The 22317-nt window shown below is 41.4% G+C and overlaps 1 protein-coding gene across 1 annotated transcript in view; it reads left to right on the top strand.

Annotated features, from left to right (window-relative positions):
* Positions 1 to 22317, top strand: part of CCDC158 (coiled-coil domain containing 158) — an 84843-nt gene that overhangs the window by 58285 nt on the left and 4241 nt on the right. Inside the window, exons 19-22 of the mRNA XM_075337628.1 lie at positions 5469 to 5590; positions 9961 to 10028; positions 12593 to 12730; positions 19136 to 19237. Of these exons, the coding sequence (XP_075193743.1) occupies positions 5469 to 5590; positions 9961 to 10028; positions 12593 to 12730; positions 19136 to 19237 (430 nt within the window). The remainder of the gene's footprint in view (positions 1 to 5468; positions 5591 to 9960; positions 10029 to 12592; positions 12731 to 19135; positions 19238 to 22317) is intronic.

The following is a 22317-nucleotide window of genomic DNA, read 5'->3' as shown; positions in this document are numbered from 1 at the left end:
CGTTTTTTGTTTAAATATTTAAAACAAAAACAAAAAAAACCAAAATATTTTTGAAGGTAAAAATCATGTCATGCCTCATTTAGATTTTTTTTTTTTTTACATTTTATCCCTTTCTTGTAACTAATAGTTTTACAATTAGCACCATATAGTAATTTTGGCCAACATATTTTAGTAATGTCCCTCCATCCTGTTGTAATGTGTCCATCCTTGTCCCCTTGTAGTAATGTGCCCATGCTTGTCCCCATTCTGTAGTAATGAGCCCATCCTTGTCCCCATCCTATAATAATGTCCCAATCTTTGTCCCCATGCTATAGTAATGTGCCCATTCTTGTCCCCATCCTATAGTAATGTCTCCAGCCTTGTCCCCATCCTATAGTAATGTGCCCATCCTTGTCCCCATCCTATAGTAATGTGCCCATCCTTGTCCCCATCCTATAGTAATGTCCCAATCCTTGTCCCTATCCTATAGTAATGTCCCCATCCTATAGTAATGGCCACAGCCTTGTCCCATCCTATAGTAATGTCCCTTGTCTTGTCCCCATCCTATAGTAATGTGCCCATCCTTGTCCCCATCCTATAGTAATGTCCTCAGACTTGTCCCCATCCTATAGTTACTGTGCTCATCATTGTCCTCATCCTATAGTAATGTCCCCATCCTATAATGTGCCCATCCTTGTCCCCATCCTATAGTAATATCCCCATCCTATAGTAATGTGCTCATCCTTGTCCCCATCATATAGTAATGTCCCCATCTTATAGTAATGTCCCCAGCCTTGTCCCCATCCTAAAGTAATGTGTCCATCATGTAGTAATGTGCCCCATCATCTTCCTTTTTTACTAATCTGCCCATGCAGGTCCTCTTCTTGTAGTAATTTGCCCCTTCCTGCTCCTCTTCTTGTAGTTATGTCCCATCCTGGTCCTCTATTGTACCGTTCTTCACATACACAAAAAAACCCACCATTCTTCTCACCTGTAACCCATTCCCTCTGCTGCTTCTTCTCTGCTTCTTGCTGCTCGCAGACCTCTGCCCCCGTTGATTATCGCGGCTTTTGTAGGGGCCGCAGCCACTGGCGGCGCTTTATTTCAGATGAATGTTTTGCCAGCGTTGCACGTGCAGAGTCAAGCTTTCTCTGCACAACTTTTCTAAAGCAGCCGTCCGGCAATCAGGCAAGCAGTTGAGGTCATACACCTCAGCTGCTTGCCTCTGATTGGCCGGCAGCTTCCATTGGAGGAACAGTTGTGCACAGAGAGCTTGACTCTGGCGAAACGTTCATCTGAAATAAAGCGCTGACAGTGGCTGCGGCCCCTGCACTGGCTGTGATAGCCAACGGGGCACAGACCTGTGGGCAGCAAGAAGCATGTGGCCCGTGGGCCGCGTGTTTGAGACCTCTGGTCTAGAGCATCTTTTCTTAAGCAATAATAGTCTATTTCTGTTATTTCTTCTAGAATCTGTGCATAGACTGACAGCTGGGCGTTATCCTTCCCTTTGTCAAAGTGTCATGTCTCTGCATAGTTTCATATTTCAGCACTGGTTGGACAATATATACACACCCAACTGGTATCACCAACATGTCAATTTATTCATCATTTTTTAGGTAGATTAAAAAGCAAAAACATAACAGAGATCCACAAATTATGTTCAAAAATTATTTTGTAGAGAATACAACTATTTATAATAACTAAGATATCCGAAATGCCGATAGGTCCTTTTTTAAAGAGATTAGTAATTGTGAAATAATTGTTACACAATGTGGGCAAACACAAATGTAAAATATGTAAGATTGCAGTCATATAGTCTATATTATCTACTTTACTATAATTTCTATATTTCCATTTTTCAGTTGCTTTAATGTCTGTGCGGATAAGGGGGTGACCTCTACTTAAATCACAGTAACAGATTTATGTGAATGTAAAAAAGGATTATTGAAGTCAGGCTCATACCACATGTGGCACGGAGTGTGCCTAGAAGATTTAAGACAATCTGTCCATGTGGAAGGAAAAGGCATTAGAAGAGCCAGGGATTGTACTAATTAGTCCGTAATTGAGAATGTAATTTCTCAATTATCTCTTTTCTGGATAATTGACTTTGTAATGCAGTGTAGTAGGATTTTCAGTGCTATACATAAGTCCTGTATTTTCCAAAGATATTTTGCTTTACAAAATGCAGAAATTCAGTCCAACTAAAAATCTATATTAATGTCAAAGCTGATGTTTTTATTAATGTATGCTTTGCATTAAAGGGAACCTGTCACCAGGATTTCCCCCTATAACCTGCAGCCAGCACCAGTAAGCCATTATATAAAGCATTCTAGAATAATGTATATAAGAGCCCAGGCCGCTCTGTATAATGTAAAAAAGACCTTTATTATACTCACTTAGGGGGCAGTCCGGTCCGATTGGCGTCCCTGCTCTCAAGCCAGCTCCTCCTCCATCTTGTGCAATCACCATCCTCCTTCTCAGCCCCGTGCGTCATCCACACAGGTATCCATTGCGCTCTTACGCATGCGCATTTTGGTCTGTCCAGCTGAGGGCAGATGAAAGTATTGTAGTGCACATGCGTGGGTGGTCTTTGATCGTTCCTTGCACCTGCTACAGTGGTTTGCAAAGTGCTCATACGTGCAATGGTGGCCTCTGTGTGTATGACATAGGATGTGTCATCCAGACGGGGCTGAGAAGGAGGATGACGATTGCACAAGCTGGAGGAGGCACCGGACCGAGAACAGCAACACCCATCAGACCGGACCCGCACTAGGTGACTATATTGATGCCCCGCTCTGTATGGCAGAAGCGCAGTATGTCAGCTTCAAATCCCAATGCTACTAATAAAAACAATAAAAAGTGTAAAAAAAAAAAAGTTTTTAAAAATAAGAAAAAATAAAAATACACAAGTTCAAATCACCGTCCTTTTGCCTCATTTGAAAATATAATAATTAAAAAAAATAAACATATTTGGTATTGCCGCGTTCAGAAATCTATCAAAATATAAAACAAATTAATCTGATCGGCAACGGGCATAACGATAAAAAAACCCCAAAAAAATAGAATTACATTTTTTTGGTCTCCGCAGCATTGCAATAAAATCCAAGAAGAAGCGATCAAAACATCACATCTACACCAAAATGACATAATTAAAAACGTCAGCTCAGGATGCAAAAACTTAACCCCACACAGCCCCAGATCCAGTGCAATTCTTTCTTTTTTTTTTTCTTTTTTACAAAATTCAGATTTTTGTTTCACCACTTAAATATAAAAAAACTACACATGTTTGGTAGCTACAAACTCGCACTGACCTGAGGAATCATATTGCCTGGTCAGTTTTACCAAATAGTGAAAATGGTAAATAAAGGAGTTACATTTTTTTGCAATTTCACCGCATTTGAATTTTTTTTTTTATGTTTTCCAGTACAATATAGTGAGGAAAAGCAGTATTTGATACACTGCCGATTTTTCAAGTTTTCCCACCTACAAAGAATGGAGAAGTCTGCAATCTTTATTGTAAGTAACTTCAACTGTGACAGACAGAATAAAACAAAATCCAGAAGATCACATTGTATGATTTTTAAATAATTAATTTGCATTTATTACTTGAACAAAGTATTTGATCACTTACTAACCAGCAGGAATTCTGGCTCTCACAGACCTGTTATTTTTTTCTTTAAGAAGCCCTCCTACTCTGCACTCATTACCTGTATTAATTGCACTTATTTGAACTCATTACCTGTATAAAAGACACCAGTCCACACACTCAATCAATCACTTTCCAGCCTCTCCACACTCTCCACCATGGTCACGAACAAAGAGCTGTTTAAGCACACTAGGGACAAAATTGTAGACCTGTACAAGATGGGATGAGCTACAGGACAATAGGCAAGCAGCTTGGTGAGAAGGCAACAACTGTTGGTGCAATTATAAGAAAATGGAAGAACACAAGATGACTGTCAATCTTACTCAGTCTGGGGTTCCATGCAAGATCTCACCTCATGGGGGAGGGATGATTCTGAGAAGGTCAGAAATCAGCCCAGAACTACATGGGAGGACATGGTCAATGACCTGAACAGAGCTGGGACTACAGTATCAAAGGTTAGCATTAGTAACACACTATACATCCTGGAGTAAAATTCAGCAGGGCATACAAGGTCCCCCTGCTCACGCCATCACATGTCCAGGCCTGTTTGAAGTTCACCAATGACCATCGGGATGATCCAGAGGTAGCATGTGGTCAGATGAAACCATAGAACTTTTTTATATCAACTCCACTCATCATGTGGGGAGAAGGATGAGTACAACCTTAAAAACACTATCCCAGTCGTGAAGCATGAGGGTGGAAACATCATACTTTGATGCTTTTCTGTATAGGGGATAGGACGACTGCACCATATTGAATGGAAAGTTGATGGGGTCATGTATCGCAAGATTTTTGCCAACAACCTCCTTCGCACAGTAAGAGCATTGAAGATTGGTCATGGTTTGGTCTTCTAGCATGACAATGACCCAAAACGCACAGCCAGAGCAATAAAGGAGTGGCTCTGTAAGAAGCATTTCAAAGCTCTGCAGTGGCATAGCCAGTCTCCAGGCCTGAACCCAATAACAAGTCTTTGGAGGGAGCTGAAACTCAATGTTCTCCAGTGACAGCAGAGAAAATTGCTAGATCTATAGAAGAACTGTATGGAGGAGTGGGCCAAAATCCCTGCTGTAGTGTGTGCAAACCTGGTCAAGAACTACAGGAAATGTCTGTCCTCTGTAATTGCAGACAAATATGGTTTTGTTTTTTTTTCTATTGTATCAAATACTTTTTTTCATGTAATAAAATGCATGTTAATTATTTGAACATCATACAATGTGATTTTCTGGATTTTTGGGGCGATTTGACTATCACAGTTGAGGTGTACCTACTATAGACATTACAGATCTCTCCATTCTTTGTAAGTGGGAAAACTTGCAATGTCGGCAGTGTATCAAATACTTATTTTCTTTATGGAATGTCCAGAATGAATGGTGTCATTCTACTCGGCCCACAAAAATCAAGCCCTCATATGGCCATATTGATGGAAAAATAAAAAAGGTATTCGAAAAAAGGGAGGAAAAAAAATGAAAAACGGAAAATCGCAGGGTGGTGAAGGGATTCACAGATTTTGGGTTATTTCTTTCACATTGTTAACAGATTAGGGAAAATTCAACATTTCACTCTTTATTTCTGTCAGCAAAAATGGAAGAAAACCTCCCTGATTATAAGCTTACAGATTCAATGGTATGATCTATTAATGCTTATTTATAGGAAGACAAACTTAGAACATGAGTTTTAAGTGTACATTGCCATTTTATTTGTGGGAACAGAAATGTAAAATATGTTTCTCCACATTGGTCTTATTATTTGGTATTTAGACTGAATTACCTTCTTGATTTATGCACTCTACATTGTCAGATTTGAGAGCCCACCTAATGCTGTAACGTTTCTGCCATCTGTTAAGGATAAGGTGATAAAGCCTTCAGAGGATCCCATAAATTTTCCTGGCTGTTACTCACTCTTTAAAGATGAGGCATCTTTGAAACTCAGGAAGATTGCGAACTGCTCCTCAGACCATGTTTCCAAGTAAGTTTTCCTTTTATTGCTTCGATGCTTTCTTAGAACGTATTACAACATTTCTTGCTGTGATTTATGTAGTATACAAATATTGGTTGCTTTGTAATATATTTTCTATTTCTTTTTGAACAGCTAAGTATTTTAATTATGAATTAGAAATATCCTTTATAAGTTCAACATGTAATGATTTTCCTATACAGCATGACACAATAAGCATGGATTTGCCATAAAGGGAGTCTTAAAGTACGAAATGACTGCTCAACACAAGCGCAACACCTTGAAGAGAGGCATAACCTTAATGAAAATCGCATCTTTAACAAATCCATTGCTACATGTGTCAGAAATCCTTCACTATTTATATACGCAAATTAGGTCCTTGGTTCATCCTTGGTGTGGCCAAGCATTTCGGCACATCTTCCGTTCCAACCTTTCAGTCTTTTTCTATCTCTCTTCTTTGTTTGACATCTTTATGGAAGTTAGAGGATGGCAGAATTAGATAGAAAATAAATGTCTGGGAAGGTGTACTGAACTGCTCATCTACACTAAGGGTTAGGGTTGTACATGTACAGAGCATCTCATTAGTATATTTGAAAAAAGAATAATTTCTGGCAAATGGAAGAATGGATTTGGAAATTAACTCCTTCCCATCAGTGGACGTAACGGTACAACCTATTTTAGAGGACATTCCAAACGGAATCCGTAAGTCCAGGTGACTTTGCAGGCACAGGAGCTGCACCTGCATGATTACCACCAGGATCTTGGCGTAACAGATAGCGAAGCTCCTGCTGTAACAGCCAGGGTAGGTACTAATACCGCCCTTGGTTGTTTAACCCTCTAAATTTTTTGATCAATAGCGATTGTGCCATTTAGAAGGCTATGAGTGGTGAGTGTGAGGGGTTTCCACTTTTCACCTCATCGGCAACTCCGCAGCATGATCGCGGGGAGCAATGGTTGTAATCGAAATAATTTTCTCCGGGTATGCCAAGTATGGTGGGCTGTTAGATTCTGCATAAGCAGAATCTAACAGACGTTCTGCCGGTGTAAGACTAAAGGGCACTTTACACGCAGTGACATCGCTAGCGATGTCGCTGCCGATCGTACCCACCCCCGTCGTTTGTGCGTCGCGGGCAAATCGTTGCCCGTGGCGCACAATATCGTTAGTCCCGTCACATGGACTTAGCTGTCTAGCGATGTCGCTGTGGCCGGCGAACCGCCTCCTTTCTAAGGAGGCGGTTCGTGCGGCGTCACAGCAAGGTCACACGGCAGCCGTCCAATAGAAGCGGTGGGGCGGAGAGCAGCCGAAAGAAAGTGACACCCACCTCGTTGCCGGAGGATGCAAGTAAGGTGTTGTTCGTCATTCCTGGGGTGTCACACGTAGCGATGTGTGCTGCCTCAAGAACGACGAACAACCTGCATCCAGCACCAGCAACGATATTTGGGATTAGAACGACGTGTCAACAATCAACGATAAGGTGAGTATTGTTGATCGTTAGCGATCGTTCGTACCTTTCACATGCAACGACGTTGCTAACGAGGCCGGATGTGCGTCACAAATTCCATGACCCCCAACAACATCTCGTTAGCGATGTCGTTGCGTGTAAAGCAGCCTTCACAGTTCTAATGCATCGCAATGGATTTGCACTACAGTGCATTAGACCAGAGATGAAATTAAAAGTTAAAATCCCATAGAGGGACAAATTTAAATAAAATTGTAAAAATATATAAAAAAAACCCCCACAAAATAAACAACGAAAAAAAATCCCCAAAAATAGGCCAATTAATATGCTTATGAAAAAAGCAAAAATAAACAAAGTACACATATTTGATATTGCCACAAACAGAACAATCTGGTCTATAAAACTGTCACATTATTTAACCCCTACAGTGAACAGGGTATCACCAAGCTCTCACATGAACAAAAAATTACAGATCTTATTTAAAATTCCTTCCTCATTTCCTACCCAAGAATGCCCTGGAACATGTGTGGGCACTCACTTTTTGATAGGGTTTGTAAAAAAAAACATCATTTTTGGACTTTTAGGTTAAGTGCCCACGGCTCAATTTACCTGCAGATTTTGCTGCGAAAAACCTACGGATTTATCTGGATTTTCTAGATAAATCCGCAGGTTTTAGCAAGTACAGACACTCCCCATGTTATCCTATGGGACATGGGGAGTGATGTGTTCATGCTGCGGTATGTGCGGCTGCGGAATAGGCTGCGGATGTCCTGCAGCCGCATGTAACTGCATGTCAATTATTCCTGCGGAAATAGCTGCGGAATTCCTGCCTTTCCACTATGGAGATAGAAGGCAAAACTTCCGCAGGTAAGTCGTATGAATGTCCGCAGGTTTACCGCAGAAATTTCGCTAGAATCACACAGCAATGGATAGCTGCGGAGTCCGGGGAGCAACTGCGGGAAACCTGCGGTTGTACCTGAGGATATATCCGCGGGTACATTGTACCGTGGGCACATAGTCTTACAGTTCTCAATTTGCCCTTGTCTAACGAAAAGTTACAGTGAAGATAGTAAATGTATTCAAATACAGTAAACTGTGTTACAATGTATATTTGTTTGTCAGGTGGCGCACTGCCTGTGCATGCTTTGAATTTACATATTACATTACTTCTTCTGGATCAATAAAGTACATCCTCTATACCAGGGATCTCAAATTCATCTGGGTATATGTGCCACACATAGAAAAAAATTGAATTTGATGGGCCACATTCTATGCATGATGAGATTACACTTTGTTTTCTATATACCTTTTAACACTAGAACTACTGGACTCGTGACACCTATATAGAAATACATGGTGCAAAGTAGTCAAAATGACTACCTCAGTAGTTCTAGTGTTAATCCCTTCTTTTGAACCTTTTTGGCATGCTATTTATTTCTGTTTAAATCCCATTAATTGTATGAGTTATGGTATGACTTTAGAGCATGGGTCATCATTACTGATACGGCAATAACAAATGTGCACTTTTTTTTTACTTTGTATATAAAACAGCATGGCAATATATTTTTTCATACTTTGGGGGGTTTACATTTTTTTTTTTTTTTTTAATTTCTCCTTTTTTTTCCCTAATTGGCCCCATACAATAATATTGTCTTACAATTTGCACCATATAGTAATTCTGGCCAAACTCCTGAAGTGATATCCCCATCCTGGTCCCATCTACTAGTAATGTCCCCTATCTTGGTCTCCATGGTGTAGTAATATCCCTCATTCTGGTCCCTATATTGTAGTAATATCCTCTAATCTGGTCCTCCAAGATGTAGTAATGTCCCCCATCATGTCAGAAAACCAGGCTTTTAGAAATTAAAATCTTCAAACTTTATTCAATATCTTTAAAAATCCCACATGTGAGATGAAGAAACTCAGTGATCAAGGGCTTTAATGCCAGAAACACTTATGAGTGTTTCTTCATCTCCCAACATGTGGGATTTCTAAAGATGTTGAATAAAGTTTGAATATTTCAATTTTTTAAAGCCTGGTTTTTCAACATAATAGTTTTTGCAACGTACCACAGGTCAGCGTTTTTTTGGATTGAAAGCTTGACTAAACAAGGAACAGTTCTCCTTTAACTACAGCCATGGTGAGACTAAGTTTTTCTATTTACTTTGAATGTCCCAATCCTGGTCCTTATATTACAGTAATGTCACTCTTCTTGATCTCCATATTGCAGTAATGTCACCCTTCCTGGTTCCCATATGACAGTAATGTTCTCCATCCTAGTCCTTATATTACAGTACTGTTCCCCATCCTGGTCCCCATATTGCAGTAATGTCCCCCATCCTGGTCCCTATTTTGCAGTAATGCTACAATATGGGGAGCAGAATGGAGACAATGTTGCATCATGGTATCCATCTTGTAGTAATGTCCCCATATTGCAGTAATGTCCCCCATCCTGGTCCCCATTTTGCAGTAATGTCCCCATCTTGTAGTAATGTCCCCATCCTTGTTCCCATATTGAAGTAATGTCCCCCATTTTGGTCCCCATATTGCAGTAATGTCCTCTCTTGTGCCGCTATTCACATACACATTAAAAACTCATCACCTTACCTCGCTCTGTTAGCGAAAAGCGTCCTCTTCTCTTCCACAGCCATGGTCATGCATGGCAGTGACGTCATATGCTGCCCACAAAGGCACGCAGACATCAGCATCTCAGGATGCATATTCAATTGAAAATAAGCACCCTGCACTGGGCCACATCATTACGGGAGCTCAAGTGCTGCAGGCCACATGAAGCAGCCTTTGGGGCCACATGTGACCTGTGTCTTTGAGACCCCTGCTCTATACAGTATATTACAAAATATTCAGTAATATTTCTAATACTGTGTGACTGAACTACTGGTAATGTTGTAATACTATTTTCAGAGAGCCGTCAAGTTTATTCACAGCAGACTACAAAGATGAAGAAAAGACTATGTCAGTTGGTGACAGTGGTGAGTTGAAAATTAAAGTCAAGAAAAAGATAATCGCAATTAATATGTCATACAGTATAAAGGCAAATGTCCTACTTTTTAAAGCTACACTCTTCAACATTAAAATTGTAACACCAAGAAGGAAAATCATAGAATTGCAAAAATTGCAGGATTAATTGTTAAGAAAATCCAAATGATGAAAAAATGTATTTGTTTTTTTTTTTTTTTTAAAACATCAAGTATGAGTGCCACTTGCAGAAATACCCACCCTTACACACCTTGGCATGCTGTCACTCAAATTATAATGGTTGTCTGAGGAATGTTCTGCCACACCAAGTGCCCTTGTGCACACAAATCACTAAGATCCACTGCTGACAGCTCCCATTGCAATTGCTAGACAATGACATCCCTGATTTGCTCGGTGTGAGACGTTGCAAGCCATTGTAGAATGTTTAGTCCATGTTCGCTGATAATAGTAAAATGAGTAGCATGCGGCCTTGCATTCTCATGTTTAAAAATGGTTTTCTGGTGAAGACCACTTCATGGCATTGCTCATGTAGTCTCCAGACCAATCTTAGGCTATCATTGTGTCCAAGACAAAAGCAAGACTCCTCACTATAGACGTAAAACCTCTATTCTAGCCTCTATTGCCATCTTGCTTTGCACCATGATGGCCTTTGACAACAATGGCAAAAGGCCAATGGAATACCTGTTGCTGGACTTCTGACATTTAGTCCAATTCATGTAAACAGCTTCTGATGGTTTTGGTAGACACTATTTGACTATTTAGGCTTGGTATCTGCTGTTTAATTTCACTTCTAGTACTGAATGGATCACTATGCGCCAGTCTTCAAATCTCATGAAGCAAAGTGGGCAACACCATGAAGACACCTCTCCTACTCTCTGGATTAATGTGTGGGGTGGCATAACCTATGATTGCCAGACCCCTTTAGTCTCCATTTCTGGTACACTAACCGTTTCTGATTTGGTTGTGTACCAGTGGTACAACCATATCTAGTGTCTCAGGAATTGTTTTTCAAAATGACAATGCAAGCCCACATGTTGCTCGTAAAACTGTAATCAACTTGCCTGGTCTAAACATGCTTCCATAGCCTGCAGCATCTCTGGATTTCTCTCCCATCGAATACATCATGAACATCATGGGTCAGCAAATTGCAAAGGTGCATGACCGCTGATGACATTAGGCAATGGGCACAGAATAGCATGTTAGCATACTAACATGCTAAGAGGGCGGACTAGTCTGGGGATATAACGCCCTTGCGCCTAGTTCCTGCGCTGATTAGCATATCATAAAGGATCTTTAGAAATCTTTTCTAAAGATGTTTTTATGTTTGCTACCAGTTACAGGGACAGTTAGGCAGGGATTAGACTTATGCACCCAGAACTGCTCATGATTCTGGCTGCATATTGCATCTGACAGGTTCACTTTAACTTAGGAAACTGGATCTTATGTACATGGATGAAAATTAAATGAAAATCATCCTAGTTTTCTGGCTGAAACCTTAGATGATTTTTCATATGATTGTTTACAGATGATCTTACTCTGATAACCATGGAGTTTTAAATAAAATATTCATTGAAAAGTTGTTAAGGCGTATTCGATGACTAGCCTGAGACAGGATACCTGCAGCTTCTCCCAACCCCATTCTCCTAGACTGATCGATATATCTTTCTGTGTATAGGGAGAGTCTTCTCAATCTAGTGGAGCAGGGCGGGGAGAACATACTTGGTCCTTGTTTGACTTTCTAATCTATGTTTTTCATGAATTGTAGCAGTGTGTAGAATAAAACATAAATTCACACTGGTTCAAACAGCATGAGTTTCATGACACTTTACCCTTAAGGGCTATTTACACGCTGCAACATCGCTAACGATTTATCGTTGGGGTCACGGTGTTTGTGACGCACATCCGGCGTCTTTCGCGACATCGCAGCGTCTGACACGTATGAGCGACCTAAAATGATCGCAAAAGAGGTAAAAAGCATTGGTTTTGGAGAGGTCGTTCACTTATCAAAAATCGTTGACTAGTGAGTAGCGAGGTTGTTTGTCGTTCCTGCGGCAGCACACATCGCTATGTGTGACATCGCAGGAATGAGGAAACTCACCATACCTGCGTCCCGCCGGCAATGAGGAAGGAAGGAGGTGCGCGGGATGTTCGGCCCGCTCATCTCCGCCCCTCCTCTGCTATTGGGCGGCTGCTTAGTGACCTCGCTATGAAGCCGAACAAACCGCCCCCTTAGAAAGGAGGCGGTTCGCCAGCCACAGCAACGTTGCTAGGCAGGTAAGTATGTGTGACGGGTGTAAGCGATGTTGTGCTCCACGGGCAGCGATTTGTCAGTGACGCACAACCGACGGGGGCGGGTACGCTCACTAGCGATATCTGTACCGATTAAAGTACCCTTTAATCATAGAAACAAGTCTACATTCAAGGAATGTTAATATTTGTGTGCACACTTCTGTGCTTTTTCTGGTTATTATACATCCTAAATTATGGCTATGCCCTTTTAGAAAACTTTTGGGTGTACTATTTTATGATTCTTATTACAAATCTTGTGTCTTTTCAGTGGAGACATGGCTTGCCTCTTCTCCTAAGAAACACATCCCTAATCAAGAAGTTAAACCTAAATCACCAGTGCACTGCCTGTTAACCGCTGCAGCTGGTGATATCAACGTCAATGGCAATGAGCATGGCTTAGCTCTTGGTAATTTATTTGATCATTTATGGTAAAATTTTAATTGATTCAGTTTTATTCTGAAAATGAGAGACCTCTTTATCCATGTATACAATGTCAGCAACTCGGTGCTTTTAAATGCATGCAGTCAGCGGGTTAAGTGGGTAAACAAGCACATAGAGAAAGTGCTGAGTGGGATAACCTATACAATATATATTAGGCACTACAGGCCAATACAGCAAACAAAACATGTTACAATACTCAATAGAATATCAGCTTTTAAAGAAGGCTCGTGCACACTAAACACCAATAGGCACGAATATTTTATTCGATACACACACACATACAGTATATTCAATATAGAGAATAAAACATTATTGAAAACATTTAGTAAAGCACTGTAAGATGGCAGCTGGACACGTAATGGCGGGGAGATATGTAACAGAGTTGGTTATCCTCTGTTATGTAAGCTTGGAAGCCAGTTCTAGTACATATCTACAGTACTGACATTGTTAATAATGCTGACACAGGTTTACAAGCAGTTAGATGGGTGGTACTGGCTGCATACATATCCCCACCCCCGGGACATACTATGGTGGATATAACAAAGTTCAGGTGAATTCAATAGCGGTCTATGTGTTGAGGCAGGAAGTCCTCCTGTGTGAAGTCTCCATGCTTGGACTTGTATGCTGATCTACAACTGAAGTTGCAGTTTTAGGACTGGATATCTTGATTTCCTGCAAAGAAAGGCCATTTATTTTCCTTGTGTGCGGCTTGCTTTATGCAGTTTTAATAAAGCTGCCAAGACGTTTTGTTTAAAGTAGCCTTTTGTGCCTACATCATACACTGCCAAGTAAACCGTAACGCTACAGTCGGGGCAGATGTGGGGGCATGAATCCATAAGGGCACATTTGACTGCTGCAAGGACATGGCAACAGCAGCATCAGTATCAGTAATAGCAACGGCAATAGCAAGAACAATTTCAGCAACAGATACAGCCGCAGATGACAGCCCTGGTTGGGACATTCCGCCTCAGGGAAGCTGCACCACCCCCAAGTCAAGGTGCTGATTCACACATGCAGAAGACCGTAAGAAGAGCCTTGCAAGAGACTACTCCAGGCGATAATGTGGTGACATTCCTGACGGTTTTTGAAAGGGTGGCGGAATGGGAGAAATTACCTCCAGAGCAGTGGGTGAAGGTGCTGGCACCATATCTAATGGAACAATTGCAGAATGTCTACTATGACCTGGCTCAGGATGCAAAATAGTACGCCAAGTTGAAAATGTTGGCATGCTTAGGAGTAACTCTTGACTGTCAGGTCGCAACGGGTGCACCACTAGAGCTATTGTGGTGATAAACCTCCCCGGACTCAAATGTTTACCTTATTACATCTTGAACAGGTTCATATACTTCCTTCCATGGGTGGTTCAGTCCGGGTTGCCCAGGGAGATCCCTGGAGTACTAATCACCTGGTGGGCTTAGTAGAAAGGTACCAGGTGGTTGAAATGTTCTTAAAGAAACAAGGGGCCTTAACATCTTCACACTGGGGTTCCCAGAGGGAGGCTGACACCCAAGAGAAGGGAACTAGAGCTGAAAATGGTAGGGTATCCATGATTACAAGGGATAAAGACCCCAGCTAACAACGTGATTTGTTGTAGGTGTCACACCTCAGGTTACATAGCTGCCCAATGCTCCAAGACCGCCAAGCTGATGGACTGCAACATGGGTCAGCGATGCTGGTATTATGCATACTCTGCCGCAGTGTTGACTCTCAACCAGGCAAGGGGCTGCAGGCATGTCCCATGTCAGTGAACGGGGTGCCAGTGACTGGTCTGTTGGACTCAAGCCACACTTCCTCACTGGCTAATTCCTGGAGAGATTGTGGTTGTCAACTGTATCCATGGGGAAGCTATGCACTACCCTATGGCCTGGGTGGATATAAAGGCAAATTGTGGCACTAAGTTCCATGACTTTGAGGTAGTCAAGGACTTGTTACATCCTGTTATATTATGACAAACTTTGCCTTGTTTTGAGACTTGTGGGGGAAAAGGGAATTTCCGAGTGCCCAAACAACAACCATGGCACTGCTAAAGAAACTCCAACACAGGGTGAGTCTGATGTGTTTCCCCTTTGTGTGCTGGTTGGCAGTGAAAATCAGGCCAACTGCTGAGATTAACATTCCTGAGCTGGGGATTTCTAGGAGAAACTTTGGAACCACCCAACTCAGAGACCTAACTCTTAAAGGGGCACTTGATAATGTAACTGTTTTAAAGGGGTTGCTCAATAGCCGGGTGCTGACACCGGTAACCATATTTTGCTGTAAATGGGGAGTTATTATATTGTGTCAGCAAGCAAAGAAGCGACGTTTTAGAGATTTTTTTGGTACTGGTGGTACTGCCCTACTAGACGTGGCCTAAACTCATTTTCTAGTTGATCATATAGGGTAGAAAAATCACAGGAATGGATTATCCAGAGATTCTACTTCTCCTGCTTTCACTGAGAGATTCTAAATTATGTAGGTCCTTCAAAACCTGCAGATAACCTGACCCATAGCTCCTTAGTGCCGTTACCCATCATTGAGGTCCCGTTTGATTGCATAGCGATGGATTTAGTAGGACTCCTCATCAAGTCTCCCAGAGGGCATCAGTATATCCTAGTGGTCATGGGTTATGCTATACGGTACCTGAAAGATGTACAATTAAGAAATTCCAAAGTCAACTTATTAGTTGTCAAGGTGGCAGAGATGATGTCACCTGCCCAAAAGCATCAGTGCTGAGAATTGCTTCGTTCGAACAGAGACTTGCTCTCAGAACTGAAAAGTTGTACTCAGGTCATAGAACAGGAAATCCTCATGTTTGAGTGCGTTTGAAGCCAGACCAAATTACCCAGGCCTGCAAAGAGGTAATCTCGAAAGAGTTCAAGCGAATGTTAGACCTAGGAGTGATTGATGAGTCCAAGAGTGGCTGGTCCAGACTCATTGTCTTGGTGTTGAAACCAGATATAGAATGACAGTGCTGCAATGACTACAGGAAGCTGAATGAGGTTTCCAAGTTCAACGCATATCTAATGTCCCATAAAAAAAAAAAATAATAACTTGTAAGCTCATGTTCACACTGGCCATAAGACATAAAAAAAAGAAAAACATATATGAATATATACCCTGCTGTAACTAAATAAAAGCATAATGAATATAATTCAACATAGAGTACTTAGTAAACACTATTTTCGATCAAAAAAGCGTAAAGCCATCGCACCGCGTCAAGGTGTACCCAAATCAGGACAGTACCTACACTCTCTAATATTAAAGCCTCACTACCCTATGTTCAACGATATACATTATGCTTTTATTTAGTTACAGCAGGGTATATGTTCACATTATTTTCTTTTTGGGGATTTTTATGTCGTATGGCCAGTGTGAACATGAGCTTACAAGTTACATGTACACTAATTCATTCTCCAGCTCACTTTTTTTTGTTTGTTTTGTAGTCTCTTGTACTCTCAGTACAAATAGGGTGTGGCCCTCTTCTCAGTGAGCTGGGCATTTAATTTCATCTAGTGCTTCCCAGTCCAGTTGGGACCCAGCCAATCTCTGCCCTAATTCAGATTGATGTCTGTTGACACATGGTGAGCTTTTATAGTGTTTAGTAAGTACCCTATGTTCAATTATATGCATTATGCTTTTATAAAGTTACAACAGGGTATATGTTCATATTTTCTTTTTTTTTTTTTTTTTTATATATCTAATGTCCCATGGCAACGAGGTCATACAGAGGCTAAAGACAGCCTGCTACATCACCACCCTGGGCCTCACGAAAGGGTATAGTCAAATTCCCCTTTCCAAAGATGCCAAGTAGAAGACAGCCTTTTCAATGCCACATAGGTGTTTCCAATATGTCTGGATGCCATTTGCCATATCATGATTTTTAGCCAGGATTGGGGAAGTCATCTGGGCAAGGTTCAAGCAATTTTCGATGCCTTATAAAGGTGGGGGTTTTCCACAAACCGAAAAATTTGCTGTTGGGATGGAAGAAGCCAGATACATAGGTTATGTTGTGGGCATAGCTAAGATCAAGCCACAAATACATAAGGTGGCCAACAGCCAGAACTGGTTACTACTGGTCTCTAGGAAACAAGTTAGAGCATTCAAGCTTTGTGGGGCTACTGCAGTCACTGCATCCCAACCTTCGCTATGGCAGCCATACTCCTGATCAACCTCTTTAAGGGCACAAAGTGGGCTATGGCCTAGTGGTCTCCAGAATTTGAGACAGCCTTCCAAAAACTAAAGCTAGTCCTGTGTAAACAACCTGAATTGGTGGCACCAGGCTTGAATAAATATTTTGTGGTCCAGATAGACACATCAGTGGTTGGGATAGGTGCTGTCTTGTCCCAAGAAGTGAACAACGAAGAACGGCCAATAATGTACCTAAGCAGGAAACTGTCTTCCTGCAAGATGAATTACTCCATTGTGGAGAAGGAGTGTTTAGCCATGAAGTGGGCTTTGGACACTTTAAGATACTACCTGTTAGGCAGGAAATTTAGGTTTGCGTCAAACCATGCCTTGCTAAGATGGATGCGTGAAAAGAAAAGGAATAATGTACGAGAAACCAGATAATTCCTAGCACACCAGGACTTTAGCTTCCATGTAGAGCATAGACCTGAGAAGCTGCATGGCATATTGATGCTTTGTTAGTTTTTTATTGGTAATATTTTGTGATACATAAGAATTTGGATCACTACTATGCTGAGTATTTCCATCTAAATCCCTGAAACACATAATTCAGACAGATAAGTTCACCATGATGATTCCGTCAATTTGGTTTCTGTGTCCCCCATGTTGTGACAGTGTTTGTTTTTAGAGGTGCCAAAAACAGTGGTCGATTGCATTATTGTACATGGCTAAGAGATGGTACACCACCAAGAAAGAGGCCAGATGCCTCATTATAATGAATGGTTCTAGAGGGAGTTTTGACTAATACCTGTTTTTCAGTGACTTAGATGGAAAACCAAATGATATTGCTAAATGTGAACATAGACTTAAGCGGGCTTTACACGCTGCGACATCGCTAATGCGGAGTCGTTGGGGTCATGGAATTCGTGACGCACATCCGGCCGCATTAGCGATGCCGTTGCGTGTGACACCGATAAGCGATTTTGCATCGTTGCAAAAACGTGCAAAATCGCTAATCGGCGACATGGGGGTCCATTCTCAAATCTCGTTACTGCAGCAGTAACGAGGTTGTTCCTCGTTCCTGTGGCAGCACACATCGCTGCATGTGACGCCGCAGGAACGAGGAAGCTCCCCTTACCTGCCTCCCGGCCGCTATGAGGAAGGAAGGAGGTGGGCGGGATGTTACGTCCCGCTCAGCTCCGCCCCTCCGCTTCTATTGGGTGGCGGTTCAGTGACATCGCTGTGACGCGGCACGGACCGCCCCCTTAGAAAGGAGGCGGTTCGCCCATCACAGCGACGTCGCCGGACAGGTATGTATGTGTGACGGCTGTTGTGCGACACGGGCAGCGATTTGCCCGTGTTGCGCAACAGATGGGGGCGGGTACCCACACTAGCGATATCGGGACCGATATCGCAGTGTGTAAGGTAGCCTTTATTGCGTTATTCAGCAGGCAAAATGAACAAGTCAACAATAGTTTACTTGCTTTTCTTTTTCTTATGATATTCATGCTTTAGAAATAATGAAATAACTTTTATTCCTTGGGTCTGTATGGCTGCAGTGATCTGAGATTTATTTAGGTTTTTTTCTGTTTTGCTTTACAAAAAAAAATCCCCATATTTTGAGAGCTATTTTTGTGAAATGAGTTGAAGTTTTTGATTAGTAGCATTTTGGTATAAGTAGCATTTTATGATCGCTTTGTATTCCGAGTTTTGCGTTATAGAAACTAATACCGCATCGTTAACGATCACAGGAGAAGGAGATGAACACAAAAGAGAGTATTTATATTTTTTGTATTTAAAAGGAAGACATTCTTTTAATATTCCAGAAATTATTTAATATTATTATAAAGTATTTTTTTATAATAAAGTATTTTATATTAATAATGTATTCAAATAAAGATGAGCTAATGTTATTAGGAAGGGTGATATCAGACATCATGACCTCAAAGATTCGTGGTTACATGTGAAACGGCTGTAGCAATATGTCTGTGAATAACATCTGACGATGAAAATGTAATAAAATGGATTGATATCGTCAGGGGTGAGTGCTGCATTATATTCGTCTGTTGGAAGGAAAGTATATATAGTGCTAGTGGAGTTGCTGAAAATTACTGTCTGACAGTGGTGCCTGAGTGAGTGCTTTATAGAAGTTGTGTGATGGCCATGCCACCATTCTCTATGAATGGATTAGATCTCATACATGTAGTTCAAAATATAATTTGAACAGGACATAAAATTAAAGACATTTAAATGATTTTATTTTCAGGTGGACCAGCTTCTGGCTTTGTTAGCGGTCCTTATGACAATCTGCAGCATAGATTAGAATGTTTGCAAACCATCGCCAATGATCTACAAACAAAAAATAAAGGTAATTATTATTTCTGTATAATATCAGTAAAAATACAATAGAGAGATCACTACATGGTACAAGTTCGTGGAATGTGTAAGGAAATCAGTTGGGCTTGGGTTGAGGCGCCCAAACCATTACATGCAATAATAGGTGATATGCCTACATGATGTGACGAGCTTGATAGTTTCAACAGTCTCTAATTAGACAATAGTAGAAATTGTTCAGTGATAGACAATCAGTATTTTCATGAGTGGGTTTGTAACAATTTGCAGCAGCTTTCACATTTCTGCTGGCAATCTCCTCAGCAGCACCTCTTTCACTCTGCAAAATTCTCTTTATCAACTTCCCAGCAGTGTAAAACACGGATGAAATATATTTGTGGTTACAGCCCTTAGCATAGTGACCTTTCTTGGTAGTAATCACTTGTCTGGCACACTTTTCTGCTTATGCAAAAAGAGATTTTTTCAGCTCACCCGAATGAATGTCCTTGGTTCCACAGCTTGAGACGGTGCAAGGAGGTAGGCTCCGTGTTCAGGACACGTAGTGTAGCAACGGGGTGGAGGGAATAGTATCAAGCAGCACGTCCGAGGTAAATAATTAAAATTCCACTTTTATTTCAGAAAAAAACTAAAAACTACATAGGTTAGATGAACATCCAGGGGGTAATAAAAAAAAAAAAACGTCTTACGCGTGTCTGGCCTCGGCGGCCTTAGTCTTAGACATATAACAGTCAAATGAAACACAATATATACAAATGCACCCTGTTACTCCTTCAAACAGGAAAAAAAAAAAAAGGAAGTAACAGGGTGCATTTGTATATATTGTTGGCCGCCAAGTCCAGAAACGCGTAAGACGTTTTTTTTTATTACCCACTGGATGTTCATCTAACTTATGTGGTTTTTAGTTTTTTTTCTGAAATAAAAGTGGAATTTTAATTATTTACCTCGGACGTGCTGCTGGATTCTATTCCCTCCACCCTGTTACACTTTTCTGCTTTCCCTTCTCAGTTACTGGGTTATCATCCCTTACACAAAATTCTGCAAGCCATCTGTGGAGTGGCTCTCCTCTTCACACTTGGGCATCATCTTTTAGACTCCTCTGCTCTTTTCCCTCTTTAAATGGCAGCTCTCTTTTTCATGTAATTCTGATGGTTTCCTCCAACTGGGACAAACTGTCAAGCGCGAATTAGCGACCATCCATCGCACAGCATAACACACTGGTTTTAACGGGGATGATACTGAGAGGAAGATCCTGACGACAGGGAGCAGGGGATGGGTCACCTCCTGAAACTAACCTGTGTCTGGCCCCTGAGCTCCCCTAATGTACCTATATGAGTCCTTCCCCTCACCTCTGTTACTTGCCTAACTGTCCCTCCACTCACCATGTATAATACCTAGGCCAGTGAGTGCGCTAGATGTCACGACTACTGTAATAGTACACAGGGGAAGAAGGACAGATAGGGGAACATAGACAAAAAGATACATAACAAATTTCGCTGCTGCAGCCAAACAGGGCTGCAGATGATATGGCTCCAACCGCAGAACTGAACTCCAACAGCAGTACTACAGTAGCAGCACTCAAGCAGCAGACCTTCACCAGTTAAAAGAGACACCCCCCCCCCCAAAGATGGTCAGAACAGAATTAATCTATTACCGGAGATGGATCATGTGACTATATAAAGGGAAGGGGAGTGGTCACGCACCGGCTGTAGTTAAGAACTAAGCAGTAGCTACCAGCAAGGAAGGTGTCATTAACCTTTGTTGCACTAACAGAGAGCAAATATATTTAAAACACAAAGCAATAAGAGGCACAAACCTCCTCAGCCTGGAGCACTTTTTAACTCCTCTATGGCCCCAAATAAGCCCTGGGATGGTGCACCTTAAAGTGGTATTCTCAATTCTCAAGGTATTACATTTCTTTAGTAGACAGCATAAAAATAGGCAAGTTTAAAATTGACTTGCTTTTTCTATTTGCTGTCATTCTCCTGCAATGAGAGCTTCTATCTTTCAAAGTGTACAGTTGGTTTCCATGGAGCTCAGCAACTAGTGCCTACCTAAACCCTGTCCAAGAGTGCACAATAATTCTATTCCAGTTGAGGAGTTAACTCTTAACATCCCAGCCACCTCTCTTCAGCCCACTAATGTCTAACTAGACAGCAGTCAGCTGCTCACGTCCCTCCTTTTCCTCTCAATTTTTGACATGCTGCTGTTACAAAGCTTGAAAAAATCATTATCCCCTACCATCATCAGTTTCCACAGCAGTTCTCCTAAATCATGGATCTTGATCTCACTCTCCTGAGCTGTGTGCTTGTTCAAATACTCTGTTATCCCTATAGAGTGATAACAGTGTACACTCCAGAACAAACCACTGATTACTGTATGTGTTACAGTAGAACTTGTGCTGAGCCTTATAGTTCTACTAATACTACAGCTGTTACTCAGCAGAACTGTCACTACAGGAGTGGCTGCTTTGCCAGGAACTAGGAATTAAGGAGACTGCTTAGCTTTGAGCTTCTGTGAGAGACAAATTGAAAATACCCTTTTAATTGAGCAGTAATGCAAGTCCACAGCTAGCTACTAGTGATTGGCAAACTCACTGTAAAAGTCTGAATCTGTGAGGCTAATACTCTGAAATGTCTTCACCAGATCTCTGCACCAAATTTGCATCTCCTGGCAAAAAAACAAAATGAAATCGCGTCAAAACCATTTTTGTTTGCTTTTTTGCTAAGCGATTCAGATTTGATGCTGAAATGTATACACCATGTTCCTGCACCAAATCTGCATCTCTCGGCAAAAAAATCGCATCAAAATCACATGCATTATGATGCGATTTAGATGCAGTTATTTTTGCCAGGACAAGCAGGTTTGGTGCAGGAATATCATGTATAAATTTCAGCATCAAGTCTGCATCTCTTGGCAAAACAAAATGCTGTTTTCCAGCAGGAGATGCAGCTCTGTGAACTTAGTGACCTCACCATAGGTGAGTTTACTGAGTTCAATGAGGTTACCTGAGGTCAGTGTACCTGCTGTCACAGGTGGAGTATTATAGGAACCTCCAGCTGTGACCGCAGATAAACTGAGTGACGACACCACTCATCG

Source organism: Anomaloglossus baeobatrachus, chromosome 1 (genome assembly GCF_048569485.1).
Source record: "Anomaloglossus baeobatrachus isolate aAnoBae1 chromosome 1, aAnoBae1.hap1, whole genome shotgun sequence".
NCBI lineage: Eukaryota > Metazoa > Chordata > Amphibia > Anura > Aromobatidae > Anomaloglossus > Anomaloglossus baeobatrachus.
The sequence above is the reverse complement of the archived record's forward strand: the minus strand, read 5'-3'. Positions and strand labels throughout refer to the sequence as shown.